At 46.5% G+C, this 12092-nt stretch overlaps 1 protein-coding gene across 3 annotated transcripts; it reads left to right on the forward strand.

Annotated features, from left to right (window-relative positions):
* The first annotated feature begins 8665 nt into the window (after positions 1-8665).
* Positions 8666-12077, forward strand: fam110c (family with sequence similarity 110 member C). 3 transcript variants are annotated; one of them, XR_009770311.1, is made up of 2 exons: positions 8666-11486; positions 12014-12077. XR_009770311.1 is itself a non-coding variant. In XM_061704438.1 (1 exon), the coding sequence occupies exon 1, from the start codon at positions 9469-9471 to the stop codon at positions 10435-10437; it is 969 nt and encodes a 322-aa protein (XP_061560422.1). In that variant the 5' UTR covers positions 8666-9468; the 3' UTR covers positions 10438-11602. The 3 variants fall into 3 exon arrangements, 1 of the variants encoding a protein (XP_061560422.1); XR_009770310.1 differs by having other exon boundaries at positions 11984-12062; XM_061704438.1 differs by lacking the exon at positions 12014-12077 and having other exon boundaries at positions 8666-11602.
* The last annotated feature ends 15 nt before the right edge of the window (positions 12078-12092 follow it).

The raw sequence follows: 12092 nt of genomic DNA on the forward strand, positions 1-12092 counted from the left end.
GCATTGTTTTCTTAAATTCATCACATTTCAACGGAATAATCGCAAAGCATTGACTTTTTGTCTCGAATTCTACAAAAAAAATAAAAAATGCCCGCCGCTTAGTAGCGTTCTTTTAAATACGTAACTCATCGACTTTTTGTACAAACTCCTGCTCAATTCTCACGTGAGCAAATTTCCGAGTGTCATACCTTAGTAGTGTTCTTTTAAATATGCGCATTTCCGACCAATGACGTTTCATGTAAAAAGCCGTGCGTGGCGCCAGGCGAGTTTAGCCGACGAGGCCAACGACGCGTCGCCGTCTGAAACGACCGCGCAGCCGGCGGTCTGCGACGGTTCCGAGGAAAAGCCACGTCGGAAGCGACGTTCCAGAGAAAAGCGCGATCGCTCGCCATGAAAAGGCACTCAGACGCTCGCCGGCACGCCGGCACGCCGGCTCGGGTTTCACCAGCTGAGATCTCTGGAAGCGCCGCAACACTTACAGCATTAGCCGTGACATCATCCGCATACGTAAATCCTTCGACAGCCCACAAATTTTTTTATTTTGCAATCTTTGAGGATTGATTTGATTAAATCCTTCTCCTTTCTCACTTTTAATATGTTTGTAGCGTTCTCTTAAATATGTCACGCCGTACTTTTTGCGCGAAGCCCTCCGTCGGGAACGCCTTTGGCAGAGTAATACGGCAAATATATTCATTTGCAACACTTTGCAGTCCATCCGGGGGCAATTTCGCAGCCCGTTGTTGTCCGAAGCGACGGAGACGGGCCGAAGAAAGCGTAGGCTTCCGAGCGTAACGCACAACATCGCAGCGATCGTTACCGCGATGTTGCACACAAATCTTCATGTGAACATGTATTGACCGCAAACGGGACTTTTTGTATAAAATCCCAACGTGAATGTGTTCCACCGTGTGCTAACTTAGTCATTGCTCTTTTGAAAATGTCCCCCCCGCTACTCATCGCGGTGTGTTACGTTTTGCATGAAATCCGCCTAAATTCTCGTGAATGCATTCTGCATTTCGCGGTGTTTTGCAGTATATTTTTGGCGTCGTTTCCCAGCCCGTCGTAGTCGGAAGTGGCGGGGAAAAGGCCAATTTTAGCTTCTTCGTCTCAACATTCCATCGATCATTATTGCGACGCTGCGTAAGTCGTAAATGACGACACAAATAAGACCCGTGTGCGACTTTCTTTATTAGCTTAAAGGCTGTGTTACATATTTGGGACGGATTACGCGAGCGGTGACCTAAAAGCTGAGCTGGCACATTGATCGCAGAATAACGCTTCCGGGATAAATAGTCACCAGTCCCTTTTCCAAAAGTGTCTGAATCTCCCCGTGAAAGCCTTTCTTATATCATCTTGTGGCACCAGGAAGACGTCCGCAATTTCTCGCTCGCGTCGACATCATAGTGGCTCCTGTGCTCTAAACCACTGCGACCCAGTTTCTTGAGATTTTCTTCCTTTTGGGGAATTCTGATTCGGTGAATTTTCCGGAGTAATTTTGACGTCTGCGTTTTCTTGCTGACATAAACTTGCTTGAACTTGGCTCACTTTTTTTGCTGCTGTCACATCCACATTTTCTCATTATTTCGCATTTTGTATTTTCTTGCTTTTCACAAGAGAACCCCCCTCAGTACCACCCATTTTGGGGGACTTTGACCGATCTTTCGAGGCACACAGAATATTGTGTTCTATGGCTATATAAACATGGCACCCACCAAAAGAGAGATTTTAAAACAAAGTGTGTTTCTACCTTTTCCCATTCTTTAGTAATTAGCGGTAGAATATAGGTAAATGATGCCAAAATTCTAAATTGTATGATGCACTGCTGCCATCTAGTGTCCATTTGTATGGGCATTAAAATCGCTCTCAAACCTAATCCTAAAGTGAGGCGTGACGTCAGCTTCCTCTGAAGCCTATGGCGCAAAAAAAACCACAAAAGACGTAAAACTACGTCTTTGGGATTAGGTGATTGCGTTTATAAAAGACGTAGAACTACGTCTTTGGGATTAGGTGATCGAGTTTTAAAAAACGTAGAACTACGTCTTTGGGATTAGGTGATCGAGTTTTAAAAGACGTAGAACTACGTCTTTGGGATTAGGTGATCGAGTTTTAAAAGACGTAGAACTACGTCTTTGGGATTAGGTGATCGAGTTTTAAAAGACGTAGAACTACGTCTTTGGGATTAAATGGGTGAATTTCTCAATTTTTCACCATTTTCTCGCCATCTTTTCCCACCGTTGTTTCATCTGCTTTTTCTTGCGATGGCTAACGCTAACGCTAAGGCTAACATGATCACACAAACATCAAGCCTCTTTTTCACTGCCATTTTTTTTTTTTTTAGACTTTCTCAATTCTAAGAAATTGCGACGCCTGAATTTTGTCTGTTTCTTGCACTTTTAGCCATGATGACGTCTGCATTTCCATTTTCTCAAACTGCCATAATCCCGCCTCTCCTCTCAACCTTTGCGACTCATTCGCTCGATTTTGAGCATTTCCAATCTCTGAACGTTACTTCGGCCAAGACATCGAGTCTGTATTTTCTTCCTATTTTTCCATTGTAAGTCACGATAACGTCTGCACTTTCTAGCTATTTTGTTTTCGACATTTTCTTGGTATTTTGTTTTGGCAATCATGACATCCAAATGTTCTTTGCTATCGTGTCAGTTTTGATCCTTTATTTTCTCCCTTTTTCGTTTTCGCCGCTACGACGTCCACATTTTCTTGACAGTTTCTCAACTTTTTAACCATTGTTTTCTTTTTGAATGATGTCTGAACTTTTGCGATCATTTCTCAATTTTATCGATCATCTCTCACGAGAATGATGTCTGCATTTTCTCACTATTGCAAAGACATCAATGGACCTCCAGCACTTTTAGCCATTATGATTGATCGGATGGATATTTTCTCAATTTTGAGCAATTCTGATGCCGAAGGTGTTTCTCAGCCGATAGGAGATTTGCATTTTCGCCACAATTATCTTCGTTTTTGGCCACTAAAAGGTCAAAATGATCTCGCTGGTTTCTTGTTGTTGTTTTTTCAGCCATTATGATGTGTGTAAATCTCACTCTTTTGTTTTAGCCGTTGACGTTTGCGTCGTCTTGATATTTTGCCCGTCTTAGGCGGTGATGTCGTCCGCTACAAGCCGAGACTTCATCAACTGAGACCAGGGAAACATTTAGCTGAAAACAAGGATTGGTAAGAAAACAAAGGAATGACAAGTGAAAGAGAATTATGTGCGTGCGTGCGTGCGTGTGTGCGCGCGTGTGTGTGTGTGTGTGTGTGCCGGCCCGACTGAGGGGAATTTGACAAACGGCTTGAAAGGTCAAGAGTGTCTGCTTTTGGGATCAAGTCGCTGAAAAGGTTGGCACATGACTTTCCTGACTGAGATGCTCAGATAATGACGACGTGAGGCCGAGATGTATGACCTGCGTCATGACGCGTTTACGATTCATTAGAGTGAAAGTTGGAAGAATGAAGGTGTGTGCGTTTGTGTTTTTTTTTGTCACCTCCGTGTCGGCCGTCGCGCGTGTTTAGAGCGCAGCTGCACGTAAACAAACGTGCCGAGTGTGTCTAGCAACAACCGCATGTAAGCTCGCTTATGGAGCATCCCGGTCAAATAAACGCGATGGCAAGCATTGGCGGTCCCTCGACAGGTGGGAAAGGAATTGATCAAGTCTTATTATTATTTCTCTGACTGTCAAAGCAAGAATCCGACAACAGTCATTCCGATAATTTCAGAACAAGCCCAAAGGCAGCTTGGATTGGCTCCGGCTAACTCGTGACCCTAACGAGGACCAGTCGAGGGTGTCGGCCGCCTTTCGCCCGAAGTCGCCTGGGATAGGCTGCGGCGCCCCGTGACCCTAGCGGTGTTGAACAATGGATGGATGGATGGATGGATGGATGGATGGATGGTCCCAGATTAGCCCAATAAGTCTCAAGACTAAGAAATAAGAGGTTTGAAAAAAACAAAAACAAAAAGTACAGTTGCGAACGCGTGCAAACGATTTGGATGTAACCAAAATACAAATGCACGCAATATTCACAGGATGTCATTTATGATTCTTTGAATGAATCATTTTTGTAGCGTAAGTAAAAACAATGTCATTTCGGTTTCCTCGTGCCCCTCGTTTTCGGCCTTTTTCTTCTTCAATTTGTGTTCCTCATTTGTTTGTGTTCAAATATCTGTGGTATGGTTTGTTCTTTGCAATGACAACTTTGTTCTTGTATTTTCTTCCATAACGCCTTTGAAACATTTGGATGATGTATTTTTCGCAACTATTTTATATCGATAGATACGATATGCATTTGTTTTCTTCAGCTCGGCCGAAGCGCACCTCGGAGGCTCTTTTGTGATTGAGGGCGATACAAATAAACTCGAGGGACTGACCGCACCTTGGCGGCGTCGTAGTTGAAGACGAGCTTGTTTTATTTCCTCCCATTTGTCGTCTGAGTGTCCCAGAGGCAGACGCATCCTTCACCGCCGTTTCCTGCCCTCGTCCACAAACGATGAGTCATGGCCCGCTCGGGCCCAGCTTTTGTCTTTTGTTGGTTTTTTTTTGGTTTGTTTTCTTTTGTCTTTTTTTGCCGAAAACGGGCTGTCATAAGGATCGTTGGCGGCGAGCATAACACAAAACAGGGCTGTTGTTTTTCAAGACATTCTTCAGACGAGAGAAGATAAAATTTGTGATTTATGAGGTGAGCGGTCAGCAGCTGAACGGCCGACGTCGACCGAAAGCAGATCTTGCCCGTTTTACCGAGCGTCTATTCACAAAAGAATCGTCCTTTAAGTGTTCAGATCGTCCTTCAAAATGCTTTTACGTGTCAGTCTACAGCAGAAAATGTCAAAAAGCGCGATCCTTACCTTGCCGTCAGCTAGCGCTGTGGAGACGGTGCAACGCGTCGTCACCGGCAACCAAATTGTGAAATTGAAACTCTGGACTGGCTGGCTACAACAGAGCCGAAGGTCTTAAAAAAAAAAGATACACACGAAGAAGAGGAATCTTACATTGCGGTGGGTGCAAAAATTGCCCGGGTGAGCAGTTTTACTCTATTTGAGTTTTATTTCGGTTTTAGCGTGCAACGGCTGACTTTTTTGTGACATGACAGTCAAGGATGCGAACGTTCACTTTACGCGATTCATTACGGGTAAAGATTAGTTGCAATTCGACATCACAGAAAGCTTTATGATGAAAAATATACGCCTGAAAGCCTCCCACTCTTAAATTCTGTGCCCCCAGGGAATTTAAAATTATAGACCACGTTACTTCAATGCCTTGCAAATGTCACGAGCCGTCGTGGACCTTGGCCAGGCCTCTTTGTGTGTTTTTTATTTTTTCATTTTTTTCATTTTTGTTTTTTTTAAAATGACGATGAAGTTCTTTTGAAGTCAACCTCAGCTCTTCTTTTAAAAACAAAAACAAAATCATTACAAACTGCCGTTGACAGATGTTTTATTCCTCAAAACTACATTGAATTAACTACATTAATTGTAAGTCACTGAAACATTATGCAGTTTGACAATTAGCACAGCGCCGAAATACAGTGTAGGAAGATTCAATACTGTACTTAAAGCGTTAAAATAATGAAATGTACTGCACAGAAAGGTTTAATAATAATTGCAGCTAATTAAGTGTTTAAAACCAAACACTTTGTAAAGATTAAATGCAAATGTATTCAAGTCATGTTAAATACAACTGAACTGTACTTGCAGTGATTCTTTAACGTGCCGCTAGAGGGAGCCCTCGTCCACGTAGCACACTCTGAGAATCACGAGTGTCGTGGAAACATCGGCAAACACCCCAAAGCGTCAACAAGTTCCACTTCCAGATCCTGGACAGACTCGGAGAAACTCGGTTTTTATGTACATTTGCCCACTGTTACGTCACAGAGGGGTGGGCAGGCAGAAGGGCTTGTTCGCAAACACATTTAAAAAAGAAATAGATTCTTCGCAATAATTTCACACTTCGCACTATTATATTATGCGGAACGCCAACGACAGGCGAGTGAAAATTCGCATAGATTTTTGAGGTACTAATTCTAAATCTTCAAACAGCTGCTACCTTAACACAGTCGGCAGCAACGCACGCATACCTGGAGAACAATACTCACGGGCATATACGGTATATTCCTCGCGTCGTACTACGCTGAAGGCGTGCGACTCTTACTTCAGACTTATTACAAGTCCGAACCCATCCAAAAAAAAAAAAAGTATATTACTTGAAAATCTGCGGTCGAGAAGGTGCACAAATGATGGACTATTGCAAGGGTTCGCCACAAGCCATAATAAAGTCAAACATTTTCACGATACGTCCTCTTCAAGGGAGGAAAGTGCTCATCCTTTTCAAATCTTCCTGGTTTGCCTCGGCTCACATTTGTATTTATCGATTTAGTTATTGATTTGCACTCGGTGAGGCGTTTGGCATCAGGAAGCCAGGAAACGCTCGCAAGAAGCACGGGGTGGTCCTCGGTGACTTCGCCAAGCCTTTCGACGCTGGCTCGCCCCGCGTCCGAAATGCGACACAGCGGCGATGATGCCGTGAAGAGTCAAGAGGGCGGCCGAGGCCGAGGCGGGCGGTGGCCGTCTCCCCGACCGTGGGCCGATGTTAGCCAGACGCGCGAGCTGGATCCCCGCCGCGCTTGTGATGGATCGCTAACAAGGGTGAGGAAAAAATGACGGCGACGTGGGGGTACAAGGGAGCGTCAGCTGCCTGCGAAGAGTCGGTAGCGCGTTGCTTTCTTCACAGGCCACAAGTCACGACAGTCTCCTTGTGACACGCCAGGTGTAACAAGAAAGAAAGATATTTGTGGTGAATAGACCAATAACACCCATCAAGTGAATTTCACTTAAAAGGGGAGTTTGCGGTTTTAAAAGAGTTCAATGTGGCCTCGCTGCGCTAATCCCTCGAGCCCGATCAAAGTCGTGTTTCGCTGGCGTGCGCCAGCGCGATGCTCGAACACGGCCGGTCATCGTGACATGCCGTTATGAAATGGCGTCATATCACAGCGAAAGCCGTCGTCCGGCTTCACCAAAATAGCAGCGCTAGCAACAGAAAGTGAGCAATAGCTCTGGAAACAAGCCAACGGTAGCCAAGGCTACTACGTTGGTAGCATGACTTATTCGTAATTCAGCATTACGATAACACTCAATAGTTTCACTTTAAAGTTTGAGTTTTTTTATTTTGTGTGTGTGTGTGTACACTCAATTAAGAGTCAGCAATTATCTTCAAACATGAATCATGTATTGAGAAACAAATCTCTGAATTCAGCAGTACCCTATGCCTCCAAATTCAAAATCTGGTTGCCGTGAAACTATTACCATTTGCGTTGATATCAATGTAGAAGATCTTTGCACGTGCGGTGTGTGTTCAATCAAAATTAGAACACATTATGTTTCCCTTTCCAGTATTGTCTTGATGAAAGAAGTCCACGATTGATCTGTGACATACTCAATATGAGTCATTGATCTCTACTCCACTGGTACCTGACCAGTGTGCTCCATGTAGCATGGAAAATATTATGTCAATGACAGTGAAACGGTCCAACGTGTCGAACACATTGTCATATTTCAACGTGTCGACATGTAAAGCTCGGCAAAGAAATCGTTTTTCAAAAACAAAAATCCCGGTTTAGGGTCCAAAAATGCAGCCACCCAGACAGTAATAATACAAAGTCACCAGTTATCAGCCCCTGGGAGACTCAAAATAAGAATAATAATCACACTAATAATCAGGTTGTGAGTGCAATTCTCACAGAGGACATTATTTGTGTTGCAGATTTGAAAATGGGGCGCTTTTTGGCAAGGAAGGAGAAAGTGCAAATAAAAGTGGCTGAACCCCCGAGTGGCCTATTTGGATTTGAAAGGAAGCCGCCCGGCCAAAGGAGATCATACGCCTCGATGATGAAAAAAAAAAAAAGGAAAGAAGGAGAGAGAGAGAGAGCTCTTGGAAACAGATGTGGAATGATAGCTCAGTCCAAATGAATAAATCAATAAATATAGGAAACAATTTGAGGGAAGACAGCATGGAAGCTGCAGTTGTGTAAGTAAAGTGCATGAAATTGATTCTTTACGATTCTGGCACCTGGCTTAAGCCGCAAGCCTTTAAGACTTCGGCCTGACTGCACACAATGCATTCTCGTGCTGCCCTCTGCCTTTGGGAAGGCAAATGTTTGGCTTACGGCGGGAGCTCATGTTTCCATTTGGATATCAGAGCACCGTTTTCATGGGGCAAAATGTCAATTTGAGGAAGACAGAAGCAATTGGTTCCACCGCTGCCATTGAGTGAGACAATTTCAAAATGCTCTTTATTTTTGGTTGCTGGTGCTAAAGAGAAATACGAACATTTTGAAAGCAGCGTGTTCAAGTCAATAAATAAGCAAGTACAGGCAAGCCCTCTTTATTGCAGGGGGCGAGTTTCAGACCCACCCGCCAAAATCTACAATATAGCGAGATCATGTTTTTTTTTTTTTTTTTTTTTTTTATAAACGTTCCACCCCTCCCCCATGCTTTGACATCCATCCATCCATTTTCTGAGCCGCTTCTCCTCACGCGGAGCCTATCCCGGCCATCCCCGGGCAGGAGGCGGGGTACAGCCCGGTCGCCAGCCAATCGCAGGGCACGTACAAACAAACAAACCACTCGCACTCACGTTCACACCTCCGGGCAATTTAGAGTCGTCGGTTAACCTAGCATGCGTGTTTTTGGGATGTGGGAGGGGAGAACATGGAAACGCCACACAGGCGGGGCCCCGCGGGGATCGAGTCCCGGTATGCTTTGACATATTTAAACAGATCAAAGCCACTTAGACTTATTAAAACACACTTTTGTTCAAGTATTCCTGATCACCTGTTCACACCTTCTTGCTGACAAGAAATAGGAGACGATCATAAAACATCACTCTGCGGAAAGGAAAAGGTCTCTGGCACGCTCACGCACCCGTCAAGTGCAAAATTAAACAACCGAGTAAATGCAAAAATGTATCTGTGACCAAGCCGAAAGGTAAGCACAGATGCGTTGACTTTTATTGGATGCGCAGATGAGCGTTAGGTCTTGCAGGGACTTGTGTGTGTCGCTAGTCCTTTTGCGTTTTACAACGGCTCACTACTCGTGAAGTGCTCGATGAACAAACGGAAAGTCAGAAATGACTGCAAAAATCTTTTCACGGACGGAAGGACGCTAAAACATCACAGGCATTTTCTCTGCCCGCCCCCTTAAGCCCAGGAAAGTGTCAGCTTTCGCTCGTCTTCCTCGCGGTCCTATCAGGTGTACTTCCAACAGTCCCGTGTTTGGCTGCAGGCGACCTCGCACGGGATGGGTGGGGCGCTGAGACGTGTGTGTCTCAACAGGGCAGGGAAAACATTAAGAAACGTGCTCAGGCAAAGTACGAGATCGAATGGAATCCTGGAAACCTCGGGAAACATTGCCCTACCTGGCGTACGAGGACTGAGCTGCTCCGAGGTATCGGTCCAGCCGCTATGGAGACCCCCAGCGATACCTCCAAAATCCTGGAGAAGGGTCCGGAGTACCTTCGAAAGCAAATGGAACTGGAGAGTGAGGTAAAGGGGCCCATGAGCGCTGTGGAGAGACTGGCCGCAAGCAAACCCAAGTACGTGAAAAGCCAACAGGCGGTCAACTGCGCTCAGGAGCCGCCGATCGGCCTGGCTTCCGACCGCAGCACCTCGAACGTTTCGTCCGACCGGAGCTCGACGCGTCTCCGAGGGTCTCGGCAGAGCAGCTCCCCGGTGCGGGTACGGCGCTCCGGCTCCAAAAAGCGACCCGACTCCATCCTGCTTTACAGGCAGAAATGTGAACTACTGAGAGCGCCCGGAAGTGACCGCAAGCATCATATAACGCGTAAACTGCTCCGGAGCTCTGCGAAAAAAACAACGGCCTTACCTGAGGCGGCGGAAAAGGACTCTGAGCCCGAGGGCGGGGAGGAAGAACTCGGCACGCCTGAGGAATCCGCGAGGGAATACTGCTCAAGGGCGAGGACGCCGACGCTTGGCAGAAGGCAGAACGGAGCTAGCAAAATCCTCGATATGGGTCCATCCGCTAATCTGCTGAAAGTTCCCGTCAGGAGGGGCAAAGGGGTGAGTCGATCGCGCTCGGACATCAGTTCCAGGTACTCCAAGAACTTTGCCGACTTCGACGCCTTCTTCAAGTACTGCGGCCTGGACGGGGAGGTCATCGAGTCTCTGGGCAAGGAGAACTTCTCGGCGCGCTCGGACGAGACGGCCGCCGGGCTGCGCAGCGTCAGCGTGTCCGCGTCGGACGGCGGCTTCTCCCGCAACAGCGACGACAGCGACGGCCTGCAGGAGGACGTCCTGCGCGAGAAGATCCGCCAGGGTTCGTCGGTCATCGAGCGGAATGCGAGGATTATCAAATGGCTGTACAGCTGCAAGAATGCCAAGGAGAGTGGCAAAAAGTTGAGAGACCTGGACTGAAATCCATCCGCTCGTCCATTTGCGACACCGCTTGTCCTCGTTAGGGTCGCGGGTAAACCGGAGCCTTCCAAGCAGACTTCGGGCGAAAGGCGGGATACACGCAGGACTGTCGCCAGGGTCTGGACTGAAATCATTACTTTCTACTTCTGACTTCGAATCGTGACTGTTGAGCAGATATGGAATTGATTTGATTTGATTACTTTTTGAGTCCGGACAGTCACGGACAGACAAACCAAAACCAAAATAGACGGGGGGGGGGGGCACTGCAATTGGTGTCATTTTTATTAGAGGAATGAATGTTTTCTTTTCAAATCGTCTGCGGTCCCGTCGTCTCACGTTGTCCGCCGTGAACCGGGACGTTTTCACCGACCGCCGCCAAACCGGGTGGCCTCGTCGAGCATAACAGGATGCACGAAGAAGCAAGTCGACCGTTTTGGTTGGAAGCAGCCATTCCCGGCGAAGACCGGGGCTCGTACGAACTTTGACGAACTCCGACCAGGGAATTCGTTCCAACAAGCCCAATCGTGGTTCAGGTAGCCAAACGGGCACCGCAACATTTTGAAGCGGCCTCACCTCCGCCATCTTATGTGGCGCGGCGAGGAGTTGACGTGCGGTTCTGTCGTCTTACAGTCATTCCACTCCTGTATGTGTGTGTTGGCGTGTGTGCCCGTGTGCCTATGTTGTCGACCGGCGCCCACTGAAGAATCTCGAATGGCGTCCGATTCTGAAGCAACATCTCTGCTCGCCGACTCACTGCGTTTGTGTCGTAAGGAACTCGCTGGACGCGTGTGACACAAAGAAGCTGCTTGTTCATATGAATGCGGTGTAACATTATCACACTAGGCTGCATTGTCTCTCCGCCACTCCCGCGTCCTCGGTCTCTAAGCCAGGATTGTTCTTCGGGAAAGGTTGCAATCGGGGGTGCTGGCGAAACTGGATTTGTCTCCCACTTTGTCTGTGCACACTGGATACGTTTTAGAGGTCTGACTGACATCCCTGACAAGTCATGTCCTGCCTGTAAGCGAGAGTTCAAATGTACCACCCCCAAGGTATTTTTTTCTTTTTACTGCTGCTTCCTTGTTGCGTCACTTTGTTTGTATAAAAGGGAAACAAAAGGCTATTATAGTTCACGTATTAAACAAAATTGTAGCTTGAAAATCATTTACTGGTGCTTTATGATGACTCATTCTTGACTCCAGAGACCATTTCAGTTTTTAATCTGTGAATTGTTTTCAGGTAATGTTTTGGGCTTCTTATAGCAGTTTCTTTAGTGTTTTATTTCATTTTTGAATGAATAAAATGTCCTTGACGTCTTATAATGGCCTACAGGCCGTAGCTTTTCCATCAGTGCTCTAGTACCAGTCACAGAGTCCTAGTGCAAGAGGAACACAACTGTGTTGTCGTAAATGATAGTACATAATGATATGCAATACAGGGCTTCCACGGTTTACGACGACACCGACATATCTTTACTCATGTTTATTAATATGATGCGTCACGTCCCATCCCCCCCCCCCCCCCCCCATTGGACAAACCAAAACAGTAGTACGTGTGCGACGTCCTCTGTCACGTGCAGGAGAAAACCCACAACAAAACAGCGAGGATTAGAAGGTGGGGCTAACAAGACTGACAGTTTGCCCGGCCAATCCGCAGCG

This window comes from Phycodurus eques, chromosome 18 (genome assembly GCF_024500275.1).
Source record: "Phycodurus eques isolate BA_2022a chromosome 18, UOR_Pequ_1.1, whole genome shotgun sequence".
In the NCBI taxonomy this organism is placed as follows: domain Eukaryota; kingdom Metazoa; phylum Chordata; class Actinopteri; order Syngnathiformes; family Syngnathidae; genus Phycodurus; species Phycodurus eques.